Source organism: Macaca thibetana, chromosome 1 (assembly GCF_024542745.1).
Source record: "Macaca thibetana thibetana isolate TM-01 chromosome 1, ASM2454274v1, whole genome shotgun sequence".
Lineage (NCBI taxonomy): Eukaryota > Metazoa > Chordata > Mammalia > Primates > Cercopithecidae > Macaca > Macaca thibetana.
In genome coordinates, this window is record NC_065578.1 from 186672965 (window position 1) to 186689790 (window position 16826).

At 39.3% G+C, this 16826-nt stretch overlaps 2 protein-coding genes across 6 annotated transcripts in view; one reads left to right on the forward strand and one right to left on the reverse strand.

Moving 5' to 3' along the window:
* The window catches only part of PAPPA2 (pappalysin 2), a 298413-nt gene that overhangs the window by 228295 nt on the left and 53292 nt on the right, over positions 1–16826 (reverse strand). The gene's annotated exons all lie outside the window — the stretch shown is intronic.
* Positions 6861–7704, forward strand: LOC126941056 (protein tyrosine phosphatase type IVA 1-like). 4 transcript variants are annotated; one of them, XM_050767321.1, is made up of 3 exons: positions 6861–6956; positions 7050–7263; positions 7571–7704. In XM_050767321.1, exons 1-3 carry the CDS (start codon positions 6861–6863, stop codon positions 7702–7704), a joined length of 444 nt encoding a protein of 147 aa, XP_050623278.1. The 4 variants fall into 4 exon arrangements, with proteins under 4 accessions (XP_050623278.1, XP_050623266.1, XP_050623277.1 ...); XM_050767309.1 differs by having other exon boundaries at positions 6861–7263; XM_050767320.1 differs by having other exon boundaries at positions 6861–7181; positions 7588–7704.

The following is a 16826-nucleotide window of genomic DNA, read 5'->3' on the forward strand; positions in this document are numbered from 1 at the left end:
GAATTAATTTTCATATAAGGAGTAAGGAAAGGATCCAGTTTCAGCTTTCTATTTATGACTAGCCAATTTTCCCAGCACCATTTATTAAATAGGGAATCCTTTCCCCATTTCTTGTTTTTGTCAGGTTTGTCAAAGATCAGATGGCTATAGATGTGTGGTATTATTTCTGAGGGCTCTGTTCTGTTCCATTGGTCTATATCTCTGTTTTGGTACCAGCACCATGCTGTTTTGCTTACTGTAGCCTTGTAGTATAGTTTGAAGTCAGGTAGCGTGATGCCTCCAGCTTTGTTCTTTGGCTTAGGATTGTCTTGGCAATGCAGGGTCTTTTTTGGTTCCATATGAACTTTAAAGCAGTTTTTTCCAATTCTGTGAAGAAACTCATTGGTAGCTTAATGGGGATGGCATTGAATCTATAAATTACCTTGGACAGTATGGCCATTTCATGATATTGATTCTTCCTAACCATGAGCATAGTATGTTCTTCTATTTGTTTGTGTCCTCTTTTATTTCACTAAGCAGTGGTTTGTAGTACTCCTTGAAGAGGTCCTTTGCATCCCTTGTAAGTTGGATTCCTAGGTATTTTATTCTCTTTGAAGCAACTGTGAATGGGAGTTCATTCATGATTTGGCTCTCTGTTTGTCTGTTACTGGTGTATAAGAATGCTTGTGATTTTTTCACATTGATCTTGTATCCTGAGACTTTGCTGAAGTTGCTTATCAGCTGAAGGAGATTTGGAGCTGAGACGAGGGGGTTTTCTAAATATACAATTATGTCATCTGCAAACAGAGACAATTTGACTTCTTCTTTTCCTAACTAAATACCCTTTATTTCTGTCTCTTGCCTGATTGCCCTAGCCAGAACTTAAAACACTATGTTGAATAGGAGTGGTGAGAGAGAGCATCTCTGTCTTGTGCCAGTTTTCAAAGGGAATGCTTCCAGTTTTTGCCCATTCAGTATGATATTGGCTGTGGGTTTGTCATAAATAGCTCTTATTATTTTGAGATAGGTTCCATCAACACCGAATTTATTGAGCGTTTTTAGCATGAAGGGCTGTTGAATTTTATCAAAGGCCTTTTCTGCATCTATTGAGATAATCAGGTGGTTTTTGTCTTTGGTTCTGTTTATATGCTGGATTACAATTATTGATTTGCATATGTTGAACCAGCCTTGCATCCCAGGGATGAAGCCCACTTCATCATGGTGGATAAGCTTTTTGATGTGCTGCTGGATTTGGTTTGCCAGTATTTTATTGAGGATTTTTGCATCGATGTTCATCAGGGATATTGGTCTAAAATTCTCTTTTTTTGTTGTGTCTCTGCCAGGCTTTGATATCAGGATGATGTTGGCCTCATAAAATGAGTTAGGGAGGACTCCCTCTTTTTCTATTGATTGGAATAGTTTCAGAAGGAATGGTACCAGCTCCTCCTGGTACCTCTGGTAGAATTCGGCTGTGAATCCGTCTGGTTCTGTACTTTTTTTGGTTGGTAGGCTATTAATTATTGCCTCAATTTCAGAGCCTGCTATTGGTCTATTCAGGGATTCAACTTCTTCCTGGTTTAGTCTTGGGAGAATGTAAGTGTCCAGGAAATTATCCACTTCTTCTAGGTTTTCTAGTTTATTTGTGTAGAGGTGTTTATAGTGTTCTCTGATGGTAGTTTGTATTTCTGTGAGGTTGGTGGTGATATCCCCTTTATCATTTTTTATTGCATCTATTTGATTCTTCTCTCTTTTCTTCTTTATTAGTCTTGCTAGTGGTCTATCAATTTTGCTGATCTTTTCAAAAAACCAGCTCCTGGATTCACTGATTTTTTGGACGGTTTTTTGTGTCTCTATCTCCTTCAGTTCTGCTCTGATCTTAGTTATTTCTTGCCTTCTGCTAGCTTTTGAATGTGTTTGCTCTTGCTTCTCTAGTTCTTTTAATTGTGATGTTAGGGTGTCAATTTTAGATCTTTCCTGCTTTCTCTTGTGGGCATTTAGTGCTATAAATTTCCCTCTACACACTGCTTTAAATGTGTCCCAGAGACTCTGGTATGTTGTATCTTTGTTCTCATTGGTTTCAAAGAACATCTTTATTTCTGCCTTCATTTCATTATGGACCCAGTAGTCATTCAGGAGCAGGTTGTTCAGTTTCCATGTAGTTGAGTGGTTTTGATTGAGTTTCTTAGTCCTGAGTTCTAGTTTGATTGCACTGTGGTCTGAGAGACAGTTTGTTATAATTTCTGTTGTTTTACATTTGCTGAGGAGTGCTTTACTTCCAACTATGTGGTCAATTTTGGAATAAGTGCAATGTGGTGCTGACAAGAATGTATATTCTGTTGATTTGGGGTGGAGAGTTCTGTAGATGTCTATTAGGTCCGCTTGGTGCAGAGTTGAGTTCAATTCCTGGATATCCTTGTTAACTTTCTGTCTTGTTGATCCGTCTAATGTTGACAGTGGGGTGTTAAAGTCTCCCATTATTATTGTATGGGAGTCTAAGTCTCTTCGTAAGTCTCTGAGGACTTGCTTTATGAATGTGGGTGCTCCTGTATTGGGTGCATATATATTTAGGATAGTTAGCTTTTCCTGATGAATTGATCCCTTTACCATTATGTAATGGCCTTCTTTGTCTCTTTTGATCTTTGATGGTTTAAAGTCTGTTTTATCAGAGACTAGAATTGCAATCCCTGCTTTTTTGTTTTGTTTTGTTTTCCATTTGCTTGGTAGATCTTCCTCCATCCCTTTATTTTGAGCCTACGTGTGTCTCTGCATGTGAGATGGGTCTCCTGAATACAGCAAACTGATGGGTCTTGACTCTTTATCCAATTTGCCAGTCTGTGTCTTTTAATTGGACCATTTAGTCCATTTACATTTAAGGTTAATATTGTTATGTGTGAACTTGATCCTGTCATTCTGATATTAGCTGGTTATTTTGCTCATTAGTTGATGCAGTTTCTTCCTAGCATCGATGGACTTCACATTTTGGCATGTTTTTGCAATGGCTGGTACCGGTTGTTCCTTTCCATGTTTAGTGCTTCCTTCAGGATCTCTTGTAGGGCAGGCCTGGTGGTGACAAAATCTCTAAGCATTTGCTTGTCAGTAAAGGATTTTATTTCTCCTTCACTTGTGAAACTTAGTTTGGCTGGATATGAAATTCTGGGTTTAAAATTCTTTTCTTTAAGAATGTTGAATATTGGCCCCCACTCTCTTCTGGCTTGTAGAGTTTCTGCTGAGAGATCTGCTGTTAGCCTGATGGGCTTCCCTTTGTGGGTAACCCAACCTTTCTCTCTGACTGCCCTTAACATTTTTTCCTTCATTTCAACTTTGGTGAATCTGACAATTATGTGTCTTGGAGTTACTCTTCTCGAAGAGTATCTTTGTGGCGTTCTCTGTATTTCCTGAATTTGAATGTTGGCCTTCCTTACTAGGTTGGAGAAGTTCTCCTGGATGATATCCTGCAGAGTGTTTTCCAAGTTGGTTCCATTTTCCCCGTCACTTTCAGGCACACCAATCAGACGTAGATTTGGTCTTTTCACATAATCCCATATTTCTTGGAGGCTTTGTTCATTTATTTTTTCTCTACACTTCTCTTCTCTATTCATTTCATTCATTTCATCTTCAGTCACTGATACTTTTTCTTCCAGTTGATTGAGTCAGTTACTGAAGCTTGTGCATTTGTCATGTAGTTCTTGTGTCATGGTTTTCACCTCTATCAGTTCTTTTAAGGTCTTCTCTCATTGATTATTCTAGTTATCCATTCATCCATTCTTTTTTCAAGGTTTTTAGTTTCTTTGCGCTGGTTATATAGTTCCTCCTTTAGCTCTGAGAAATTTGATCAACTGAAGCCTTCTTCTCTCAACTCGTCAATGTCGTTCTCCGTCCAGCTTTGTTCTGTTGCTGGCAATGAGCTGTGTTCCTTTGGAGGGGGAAATGCGCTCTGATTTTTTGAATTTCCAGCTTTTCTGCTCTGCTTTTTCCCCAACTTTGTGGTTTTATCTGTCTTTGGTCTTTGATGATGGTAACATACTGATGGGGTTTTGGTGTGGGTGTCCTTTCTGTTTGTTAGTTTTCCTTCTAACAGTCAGAACCCTCAGCTGCAGGTCTGTTGGAGTTTGCTTGAGGTCCACTCCAGACCGTTTGCCTGGCTGTCAGCAATGGAGGCTGCAGAAGACAGAATATTGCTGAACAGCGAGTGTTGCTGTCTGACTCTTGCTCTGGAAGCTTTGTCTCAGGGGTGTACCCAGCCGTGTGAGGTGTGAGGTGTGAGGTGTTGGTCTCCACCTAGTGGGGGATGTCTCCCAGTTAGGCTACTCAGGGGTCAGGGACCCACTTGAGCAGGCAGACTGTCCATTCTCAGATCTCAACCTCCGTGCTGGGAGAACCACTGCTCTCTTCAAAGCTGTCAGACAGGGACATTTACATCTGCAGAGGTTTCTGCTGCTTTTTGTTTAGCTATGCCCTGTCCCCAGAGGTGGAGTCTACAGAGGCAGGCAGGCCTCCTTGAGCTGAGGTGGGCTCTACCCAATTTGAGCTTCCAGGTGGCTGTATTTACCTACTTAAGCCTCAGCATGGTGGGCGCCCCTCCCCCAGCCTCACTGCTGCCTTGCAGTTAGATCTCAGACTGCTGTTCTGGAAATGAGGGAGGTTCCATGGGGTTGGGACCCTCTGTGCCAGGTGTGGGACCCTCTGTGCCAGGTGTGGGATATAATCTCCTGGTGTGCCATTTGCTAAGACCCTTGGTAAAGCACAGTATTAGGGTGGGAGTTACCCTATCTTCCAGGTGTTGTGAGTCTCAATTTCCTTTGGCTAGGAAAAGGAATTCCCTTCCCCCTTGCACTTCCCAGGTGAGGCGATGCCTCGCCCTGCTTCAGCTCTCACTGGTCGGGCTGCACTTGCAGACCAGCACCGACTGTCTGACATGCCCCAGTGAGATGAACCTGGTACCTCAGTTGAAAATGCAGAAATCACCTGTCTTCTGTGTCACTCATGCTGGGAGCTGGAGGCTGGAGCTGTTCCTATTCAGCCATCTTGGGCACACCCCCCATCATCTGTGTTTACAAAATGGTTTGAATGGATGAACAAATGAACTAATGGACACAGTATAATTTTTCTCATGTTGTCCTTCACAACACTATAGAGAAATAAACTGGCAAAACTCATTAATTAAAATATCCACTAATATGGACCAAACAAGACTAACATCTTTTCTTATTTCTCAGTTTGAGTGGTTGACTGAAATGCAATTAAGTCTCTTTGAGTATTTTGGTATGGTAACTAAGAAGCATTGGGTCAATGGTGGTCCATCTCTGAAAATAAGACATAGATCTGATGACCCTTGAAGGCTTAGGTGGCACATCTGGGAAAACTGTTTTGACAAAATGGGACTCAGAATATGAACTATGCATGGAGGTCATAAAATTCAATCTATAGTGGCTAACTTCAAGGTTTAGCTTAATATCAAAATATCCAACATTCCAAAATGGAAAAGCTAAGGCTAAGAGGCCACACTAATCAGTACTTACTGGGGTCAGAAACATCCTGGGAATAGTCTTTCATGATGCAACTTAACTACATTCCTCAAATTCCACCTTTCACACTTAGTATGTCATGTAGCTGCTCCAAACATCACTCTCACAGCTCCAAAACCAATAGCTACAGGCCTCAACCTTCCTTTATAGAGCACAGTTTAGGTCAGCTTAGATTTTCAGACAAGTCATTTCAACCAATAAGATGTCCTGATTCCCTAAGAAGGAGCACTTTTTCAATTTCCTATGGAGTTTACTTTGACTCCTTCTCCATATGCCATAGTTTACTCAAAAAATGGACCTAATCCAACAATCCCACTACTGGGTACCTACCCAAAAAAGGGAAGTCATTATATGAAAAGGACACTTGCACACACATGTTTATAGCAGCACAATTTGCAACTGCAAAAATATGGAACCAGCCTAAATGCTGATCAGCCAATGAGTGGATAAAGAAAATGTGAGATATATATGTATATACCATGGAATACTACTCAGCCATATAAAGTAATGAAATAACGGCATTCATGGCAACCTAGGTGGAGTTAGAGACCATTATTCTAAGTGAAGTAACTCAGGAATCAAAAACTAAATATCATAGCTAAGCTATGAGGACACAAAGACACAAAAATGATATAATGATATAATGGACTTTGGGGACTTGGGGGGTGAGAATTAAAAAACTACACATTGGGTACAGTGTACACTGCTCGTGTGATGGGTGCATCAAAATCTCAGAAATCACCACTAAAGAACTTGTCTGCTGCATCGCCACCACCTTTTCCACTCTGCCATGACAACTGCTGCCTCCTGCCCTGTAGCCCCCACCACCCCCTGTGTCACTGCTGCCTCGGGACCAACTGTATGATTAGGCCATAATCTTCAGGGAGTAAATACATTCCTCAGTTCTGCGGTGTTCTTGGTCACACATTTATGGAGTTTCTGAAAGGCAGTGGAGATTACTGCCAGGCACAGTGCGATCTCTATGCAGACAAGTAAACTGTAGAAATTAATTACTACTCCACCAAGAAGCCCCTATAGGAGTGGTTATCCTGGACACATAAGTGTTGAATTGAAATCCACAGAGCATTTTACAAGAGTTCTGACCTGAAAGGGGTAAATCTCAGTGCACTTCTTTTCTGTTTGTTGCCTCAGTATTACTGGATTGAAGAATTGCTGCTTCTTGTTAGGAGCTTCATTTCATTTATCATTACTTACAACTTCACACTCAAAGCACTGAGAATTTCAAGTGGAATATGTTGAAGTAGACTTCTGTTTCTTTGCATCATTTTTGTATTCAATTTTTTAATTATTTCATAATCCTATTGAGTCTTCTTTAGCTAAATTTACACAGCTCGAATGAACCACCCAGCTCCTGTGGAAGTCACATACAAGAACATGAGATTTCCTATTGCACACAATCCAAACAATGTGACCTTAAATAAATTTATAGAGGAACTTAAGAAGTATGGAGTTACCACAATCGTAAGAGTATGTGAAGCAACTTATGACACTACTCTTGTGGAGAAAGAAGGTACCTATGTCCTCGATTGGCCGTTTGGTGATGGTGCACCACCATCCAACCAGATAGTTGCTGATAGGTTAAATTTCATAAAAATTAAGTTTCATGAAGAACCTGGTTGTTGTATTGCTGTTCATTGCATTGCAGGCCTTGGGAGAGCTCCAGTACTTGTTGCCCCAGCATTAATTGAAGGTGGAATGAAACATGAAGATGCAATACAATTCAGAGGACAAAAGCAGCGTGGAGCTTTTTTTTTTTTTTTTTTTTTTTTTTTTTTTTTTTTTTTTTTTTTTTTTTTTTGAGACGGAGTCTCACGCTGTTGCCCAGGCTGGAGTGCAGTGGCGCGATCTCGGCTCACTGCAAGCTCCGCCTCCCGGGTTCCCGCCATTCTCCTGCCTCAGCCTCCTGAGTAGCTGGGACTACAGGCGCCCGCCACCGCGCCCGGCTAATTTTTTGTATTTTTAGTAGAGACGGGGTTTCACTGTGGTCTCGATCTCCTGACCTTGTGATCCGCCCGCCTCGGCCTCCCAAAGTGCTGGGATTACAGGCTTGAGCCACCGCGCCCGGCCACGTGGAGCTTTTAAAAGCAAGCAACTTTTGTATTTGGAGAAGTATCATCCTAAAATGCAGCTGCGCTTCAAAGATTCCAATGGTCATGTAAACAACTGTTGCATTCAATAAAACCGGGGTGCCTAATGCTCTTGGAAGTGGAACTTGAGATAGGACCTAATTTGTTACACACATTAGCCAGCATGTTGGCTTAGCCAGTAGTCTAATGAAGCTTCCATAGGAGTATTGACAGGCAGTTTTACCAGGCCACAAGCTAGACAGATTTGGCAACCTCTGTGTTTGGGTTACAGTCAACCTATTTGGACACCTGGCAAAAGATTCTTTCTGTCAGCATATAAAATGTGCTTGTCATTCGTACCAATTGACCTTTCCCAAAATCAGGCAGTATTGAGTTATGACTTATTTAAATCTATTTCCATGCCAGAATCTTATCGATACATAAGAAATTTAGGAAAATTAGGTACCAAAATACCCAGCACTATACTTGTATATTTTTTGCACCATACAGAACTAAAATCTCAGGAACTATGAACACTTTAGATTTTATGTGGTTTATTCCTTCAATCATTTCAAACATTGAAAGTAGGGCCTACATGGTGATTTGTCTGCTCACTTTATGTTTACGTCTCCCATATTCATACCAGTAGACATCAGGTTTGCTTAGCCATTGATATTTTTTTAACCAAGCCTTACAATGATTATTTCATGTGTTTCTATAAATCTCACTTTGTGCTTTTATTAAAAACCTCCAGGCCAGGCACGGTGGCTCATGCTTGTAATCCCAGCACTTTGGGAGGTCAAGGCGGGCGGATCACGAGGTCAGGAGATCGAGACCATCCTGGCTAACATGGTGAAACCCTGTCTCTACTAAAAATACAAAAAATTAGCCAGGCATGGTGGCGGACGCCTGTAGTCCCAGCTACTCGGGAGGCTGAGGCAGGAGAATGATGTGAAACCAGGAGGCAGAGCTTGCAGTGAGCCGAGATTGTGCCACTGCACTCCAGCCTGGGCAAAAAAAAAAAAAAAAAAAAAAAAAAAAAACCTCCATTTTGAAAATCTACATTGTACAAAAGCACATGTCTTTAATGTCTTCAGACAAAAAAGCCTTACAGTTAATTTAATGTTTGCACTCTGAGGTGCAGCTTAACAGGGAGGACCTGAGAAAAAAAAATGGGAGGGACCTATTAATTACTTTTAGCAAAATGTTGCCTTTGTCTTGTGCGGAACATGCAGAATATGCTCTTTAATTTAGTAAAATATTTTTAAAGGTAGAGATGCTTTGTTATTATAATCATAAACTTCCTGAAATTCTTGCATTTTTTTCCATACTTATCAGAAGTTGTTTACCAACTTATTTTTGTTTGAAAGTGTGATTTTTTTTCCTTCTCTTCCCAACCTTGCTTGCAAAAAAAGAAGTGGGTATCTGCTCATGAATTGAGCGACATCTAATATTTTATATGCCTTTCGAGCTGTGTAACTTAATATTTGGATACTTGATAATTTGTTTTATTATATAATTGATAAAATGGTGATGTGTATTAACATTAGTTCAACCATATATTTATACTGTCTGGGGATGTGTGGTTACAGTACTGTGGGAGAAATAATTTGTCAGTGTTTACCAGCTTGTAAAAATGTAGTGCGAGAGCTTAAACATCTAAATAAATAATGAAATGCAAAAATAAAAGAACTTGTCCATGTAACCAAAAACCACCTGTTCCCAAAAAACTATTGAAATAAAATGAAATAATGGACCAAATCATTAAAACCCATACTTGAAACTCTGCTTAGTCACAATATGAAGTTTCTAGATATCTGAGAAGGCCCTTGCATGAAAACTGACAGGGAGGAAATTAAGAAAGAAACATGATCTCAAGTGGTTTGCTTAGTTCCCAGCCAACTTTTCAGGTTTTCATATGTAATAACTGCGAACATTTATCAGGCTTCAAGCAAGGGTGACTTAACACCAGATCCTGCTACAAGACAGTACATGGCCCAATTAAGTTAGCTTCCATGTCTCTAGGAAAATGACTAAGTCATACCTTCCATGTGGCAATAGATGGGTCAATCTGATCTCCATTTGACACTTAGTAAAGGCTGGTAAACTAAGAAACAAGTTAAAGTTGAAGAAAAGAAAGACAAAGTGCCTCCTCTCATTCCCCTCTTTCCCTTCACTATCCAACTGCTTTATCTCTCTCGCCCTCTCAGCTCTGCTTCTGGGTTGGGTTAGTAGCTTACTCATTTTTCAAAGGAGAATACTGCCTGCTGTAGAAAAAGGATATGGCTTTCTCAGCTCACTCATCGTTGGAGTTTTTCCTTATTTCCCAACCTCTCCTGCGACAATTGCAATGAAGCATGGACATATGGCTCTTTGTTCTTTTTAAGCTGGGACTTGCAGGCTGCTTTCCATGCCAACTGCAAAAAGAGATGCTGTTTGGTCACCAAGCCTGCAGCCTCTCTGGGGGCCCCACTGCAGACAACACTGAATTAGCTCATTCAAATTTCCTGGAAGTCACATTACCCATTTGACAGGCAGTGCTTGGCTTTATTCTTATTCTGAACTTTTCTTCATACGCTCTTCACAAACCTGATCATGTTCCTTATTTTTTTTTTCTTCCCCAGCATCATCTACTTTATTAATGATTATTTTGTGTAAAACTAGATGAAAAAAACTATGATAAACCTATGGCCACACAGGCAAGGGAGTCTACTAAGACAGAAATCTATGATTTCAATGGAGTGAAGTGGAAGCATGGAATGAAATGGAGAAACTGAGGCATAGACTTTGACATAGTGTCCTCTGCCTCTTGCCTAATACCTTGGGTGGCTGAGTACAGTGCAGTGGGGAAACAAACAAGAGTCAGATGACTTCTCTTTGGATTATCTAATCCAATAATCAACGGGCTCTGTAATTTGAGAGATGCCTCCTCATCCATAAATAAAATGAAATGGTTGAACTAGATGGTCCCTGAGGTCCAGCAATGAAGTTCTGTGACTCTGAATCTGAGTGGACTCATTATGTCTTTCAGAATTTACCTTGGTTGCACCTCCTTAGAAGTTTGCAGCAGAATTGGTTCAGAATTGCTTTTTTTCCACAATGACTTGGAAAGAAGGAAATGGAGTTAGACACATAAGTTTCTTTCACATTTCAGCACTTGAAGATTGACTGGAAAGAGGCTGCTGTGAGCAGTCTCCACTTCCCTCAAGTTTCTACCCTGCCAGCCATCTTCTCCCTCCCAAGAGACAACTGCCTTCTTCATCAAGAAGATCAAGGCTACCAGAAAAAGCTTTTTCTAATCTCCACCTGCATGCCAACAACTCATAAATCTGCATCCACCCTCCACTCCTTCCTTCCAGTCTCAGAGAAAGATGTGTCCTTTCTTCAGTTTGTGTCTGCCACTAGTGCTTGGATTCCGACCCCCTTCCTCCTCGACCTCCAGAAAAGGGCTACTCTCTTGATTCCTCTTCTTTAAAATTGTCCTGGAATACAATTATTTTAACCTTTCTAGAAAAGGACATTAAGGACATAAAGTGGCCTTTTTCTTGCACTTAGGAGTAGAACCAAAACTGATTCTTTAAGATGATACTGGATTTTTGCATAAAGATATTGTTCAGAGCATTGTTCATTACACTACATAGCTTCCTCTATATGTAGTCCCCAGGAGAAATTTCTGTCCAGTATGATTACCTATGGCAGTTGTTCTCTTGAGAAGCTGTTTGTTTTCATCTTGTAAATAGAATAAACAATGTAACTTACCTACTTCCTTGTTTGTATTGATTCTGGGAAGCTCAGAACTAAAATGGTGGCCTCTCTCTAGCACTCTAACTCTAATGCATGGGCAATCACTTTGTCATTTTGTATACTGAATTTGCCACTGCCTTAGTCTTTTTTTTTTTTTTTTTTTTTTTTTTTTTTTTTTTTTTTTTTTTTTGAGGCTGGGTCTCACTCTGTCACCCAGGCTGGAGTGCAGAGGTGAAATCTCAGCTCACTGCAACCTCTGCCTCCCAGGTTCAGACGATTCTCATGCCTCAGCCACCCAAGTAGCTAGGATTACAGGCGTGCACCACCACGCCCAGCTAATTTTTAGATTTTTTAGTAGAGACAGGGTTCTACCATATTGGACAGGCTGGTCTCAAACTCCTGGCCTCATGTGATCTGCCCACATTAGCCTCCCAAAATGCTTGGATTAAATCCATGAGCCACCGCACTTGGCCAGTCTTTTCTTATGTGTCCTCATTTTCCCTTTTTAAATTCATATTTCTTATATTAAATTCTTGTATTATATGAACATATAAAATCCAACTTAAGTCCTACCTGCAAAAAGGTATGGCATAACTAGCACCTAAACAGATGAATAGATACTTCTTTCAGAAACCTTTAATTTAGAAATATGTATCAAAATATATAAGAATTTCTCTAGGCATGGAAATAAAATTCAGATGAGTTAATGAATGAATGGATGAATGAATAGGATAAATGAAAGAAAGTAAAACTAAGAAAGGCATTGGAATAAGCCTTAGAAAAAGATTCCTTAGATTTGAGTTTTATTGTAATATTGGCCACAATAAAGTCTTGAAATATTATAAGCCACTCAAATTAATCTCATAAAGATTCTCTAATAGCTCCCCCAGAATGCTACAGATAGGAGCGGTTACTACTGCATAGGATATCTTCATTACATATCCTTATCAAAACTACCTGTGGCAGACTAGGCTACTAATGAAAGAAAAAAATGTGATTTTTATCAATTTGCTGACCAAGGATCAATGATCATGCAGAAAGGTACAGAAATGACAGAATTAGGGATGATGACTTTTTCCATTATATTAAAATCTATGGAAAAGGGCTAGAACAAACTATTGAACAGAATACTTACATATAATTACAAGCATTTAATAAAAGTATTAGGTGCCACATTAAGTTAGTCTGATTAATTGCCATTTTAATATTGGACTGTGAATACCTCATAATGCTACCCTATTTTCACTGTTAATGGTTAGGTTATTAAACAAATGACAGTTATTATCACGGTTATTATCCTAAACCTTCTTATAGATGCCAGATGCCAATTCTCTGTGACATTACGTCCCCGTATAATATACTCTCTCTACTGGTCTCACTACCCATCTTTCAAGAACAACCTGAAATCCCATTCCCTCCCAGATTGAGTCCTTCTAGTCAGAAAGCACTCAATATAGAAATGATTCTTAGAATGATTATTTTGATGATGGTGTGCAGGGTTAATTTGGGGTTAACATGGAGGGAGCCCGGAAGTAGAAAGACAAGTTGGTTAGTTATCATAAAAATTCAGACTTAGAGGGCTAAAGATAACTAAAGATAGCACTTGGTTTTATTATACTCAATATTGCAATTATATGCATACATGTCTGTCTCTCCCACCTGAACTCTGAGGACAAGAATCATACCCCTAGTGTCTGCTACTGTGTCTAAATCGTAGTAGATATTCAATAAATGTTTATTATAAACTGAATGAGTAAATGAATAAATAAATAGAATGAGATGCAAAAAAAGCCATTGTGACTCTTTTTAAAATTATTTTCTATTGGCTCCTCAGCAAAGCAGAGGAAAGTGAAAACCTATATTAAAAAGAGAACAGGGCCATTTTACTATCTTAATCATCACCACTCTTCCCCAGACCTTGGATGTGCTCCAGGTTGTTGATGTTCCTCATAAAACCTGCTGCCCAGAACTGTGCAGATTCCAGACAAAATCTGACCAGAACTGTGTCTAAGGGGAGCATCTCCTTCAGCAATCTGTACTCTTTCTCCTTTTTAACAGAGCCCAAGATTGTTGGATATTTTTAACGGCCACGTCACACTTTGACCTCACATGACGCTTACAGCCACCCAACACCCATGATTATTTTCCTATTTAATGCTGCAAACATAGGTCTCCACCAGCTTGGTTTACACATTTTTTATATCCTAAACTCTAATTTCATTCCTATAAACCCTACCCCCCAACACACACACACACAACTTTGAAGCATTAATTCAGCAGGCAATTCTGAGTACCTACTGGTACTGAGCACAACTAGGAGACATAGGCATTCGTAGAAATGGCTATGGAATAGGAGACATAGCCATTCCTGAAGAATACATCTGCCTGAAAACAGAGTACAGTAGAGAGGACGTGCTCATTGTACTCAGCTTTATGTTTTCACACTCAAATAGGAAAAAGGCCTCTGAGGGGAGATAGGGCACAGATTCCCTATGGGGCAGGATGATTCATGTCTCATGCTTTCTGCCTCATGATGAATCCTTATTACTATATAAGGTATGATCCTGCCCTTGTAAAATTCCATACTGAGATAAATACCTTTTTCACATCTCCTCTTCAATCACCTTAACGTCTTCTTGAGAATATCCATCATCTCATCAAATGCACCACTGAATCCAATGCAGTGTCTCACCAAGCACTTTCACTTATGAAGTATCTTTAAGTCACAAGGCACTTTCAACAAGCATTATCTCATGTGAATTTCACAATATCCCTCTGAGGTAGACAGGGCAGTTAGCCACTTCTTTACACATCCTCCACAGATCCCACTCTACCACAGATGGCCCTCTGTAGCCCAAGTCCTGGAAGCTTCACAGCTCATTGAGAATGGCCTAATGAGCTCTATGTCTCCTGTCTTCTCCAGCCACTCTCTGCCTAGCTCATTCAGTTCAGGCACGCTAGCTCCTTCCTGTTCCCTCTGCCTAGAATAAGTCTAGATTCCATGTGGCTCACTACCTTGCTTCCTTCAGATATATGCTCAAATATAATCTTTTCAGTAAGATTTTCTACAGACACACTTTACCCTGCTTCCACGGCAAGTACTCTCTGTTTCCATTATTTCTGCTGAATTTCTTTCTCTAGCACTTACCACTGTCTGGCCTATGATGTACACACTTGTTTATTCATTGCCGTTCTTACAGTTCATAGATTGTAAGCTCCGTAAGAGAAGAAAAATTTATTTTCATTACAGTATACCACACTGCACTACAAAACCTAAAACAGTGTCTGGCCTAGAACAGGTACTCAGTGAACATTTGTTGAATATGAATGAATGAATATGAATAAGCAAATAATTAAATTATGTGACTACACTGGAGCAAAAACTATAATCTAATTCTTCTTGTTTCTAGTTTCCTAGTTCTTTTCACAGTGCAAAAATAATTTTCCTAACCATTTCCGACCTGCTACCCTTTTCTATCTAGATTACTATAGGAACTTACTAACACATCTTCCTGCCTCTAGGCTCGCTGGTCTGTAACACTGATTCTGGATACCGCCTCCAGATTAGTTTTCTGAATAATTAGTCAAATATTCAATATTCAATGGCTTAAGACTTCTGTTTCTAGTATAAAGAGTTTAGAATTCCTGATCATCCCTCCACTGAAAACAACTAAAACCAGTGAATATACAAAAATAAATTTTAAATGCATTGTAAAGTTGGAAAGAAATTAAAGGATATCTTCAGACTCCACATACAAAGTAAAAACAGGAATCTAGAAAATAAATATTTTCTGAAGCCACTAACTTGTATGAGGGCTCTCCCTATTCCTAATGCCCAAGAACTTCTTTGACAGCCTTTTGAGAATCTTGGATAAAAAAGGGCTTATCAAGATAGGGTGTTCGATAAGACAGCCTCACATAAAGCCAGAATTCCTGAGGACTGCACTGTCAATAAAACAGAGTACCAAAAATATTAAAAATTAAAAAGCCCGCTTTATCAAGAGGTACAGCAAGAAAACCTGTATTCCTTGGCCTTGACTCAAAATATAGGGGGAAAATCTTCCCTGACAATTACAGCTATGAGCCAAATATCACAGATTTGCACCTCAAATTCATAAGATGGTATGGTCTAAAAAATTATGCCGATAATATATTTTAAAGTGGTTTTATGCAGGTAGTGCCCTAGGCAATTGCCAGAAGTAATACAGCATATATTTAACTCAGGTTGGAAAGAAATTGAACAGATAAAGTTTTAAGGAACATGGACTTACAATCAAAAATCACATATGAAGAAACAAAACACTGTGAGGAAGAGCAAGCAGTAATAACAAATAACAGAATCAGACTAGCTGATGTAAAATATTTTTAAATGCTTAATGTTTTCAATTAAATTTTTTCTTTTGAAATAAACTGTAGATTCGCATTGTAACAAATATTACAGAGTAGCCTTGTATACATTTTACCTGGTTTCCTTCAATGATGATATCTTGAAAAACTATAATACAATACCACAACCAGGATACTGACATTGATCCAATCCATCAATCTTGTTCAGATATCTCCAGTGTCACTCATACTTGTTTGTGGGTGTTTTTATTACTTATGCAAGTTCATGTATGCACCACTTTAACATGCTTTTAAAAATAAAAAAAGCATATCCAAAGGATGAATTAATAACAAAAATAAATAAAAAATGGCTAGGCAGATGCGACAAAGAACTAAATATAACTTATGGAGATTAAAAGTACACTAATAAAAATTAACAGTTTATTGGTGGGTTGTAAAAGCCGGTTAGCCAAACCTAAAGAAAGAGTCGGCTGGGCAAATACAAAAACAGCTATTCAAATGCAGCACAGGACAGCAGAGACATGGAAAAACTGAAGAGATATTAGAGCACACGGAGGACAGAGGGAGAGGTAGTAATATATATTTAATAGAAAGTCCAACCAACTTAAGTGTCCATCAGTGGATGACTGGATAAAGAACATGTATATATACATGATGGAATAATATTCACCCACAAAAAGGAATGACATCTTCCATTTGCAGCAACATGAATGAAACCGAAGGTCACATATTAAGTGAACTAACTCAGGCACAGAAAGTCAAATGCTGCATGCTCTCACTTATATGTGGGAGCTAAAAAAGTTGACCTCACAAAGGTAGAGGGTAGAATGATAGATGCTAGAGGCTAGGAAGTGTGGGTGGGTGGAAACAGATATGAAGAGAGGTAGGTTAGGTACAAACATACAATTAGATAAAAGCTATAAGTTCCACTGTTCAACAGCAGAGTAGAGTGACTACAGTTAACAGCAACGCATTGTATATTTTAAGGCAACTGGGAGAGAGGAGCTTGAATTGTTCTCAACACATAGAAATGATAAACTCAGAGTGATGATACCTCAAAAACCCTGACTTAATCATTATACATTCTATACATGTAACAAAATATTACATGCACTCAGTCAATACATAAAATGTTACGTATCAA

Coding starts and splice junctions, on each gene's coding strand:
- LOC126941056 (XM_050767309.1), top strand. CDS start 6,861: ATGAACCACCCAGCTCCTGTGGAAGTCACATACAAGAACATGAGATTT. Junction 7,264..7,570: donor ATTCAGAGGACAAAAGCAGC/GTGGAGCTTTTT, acceptor CTGGGATTACAG/GCTTGAGCCACCGCGCCCGG.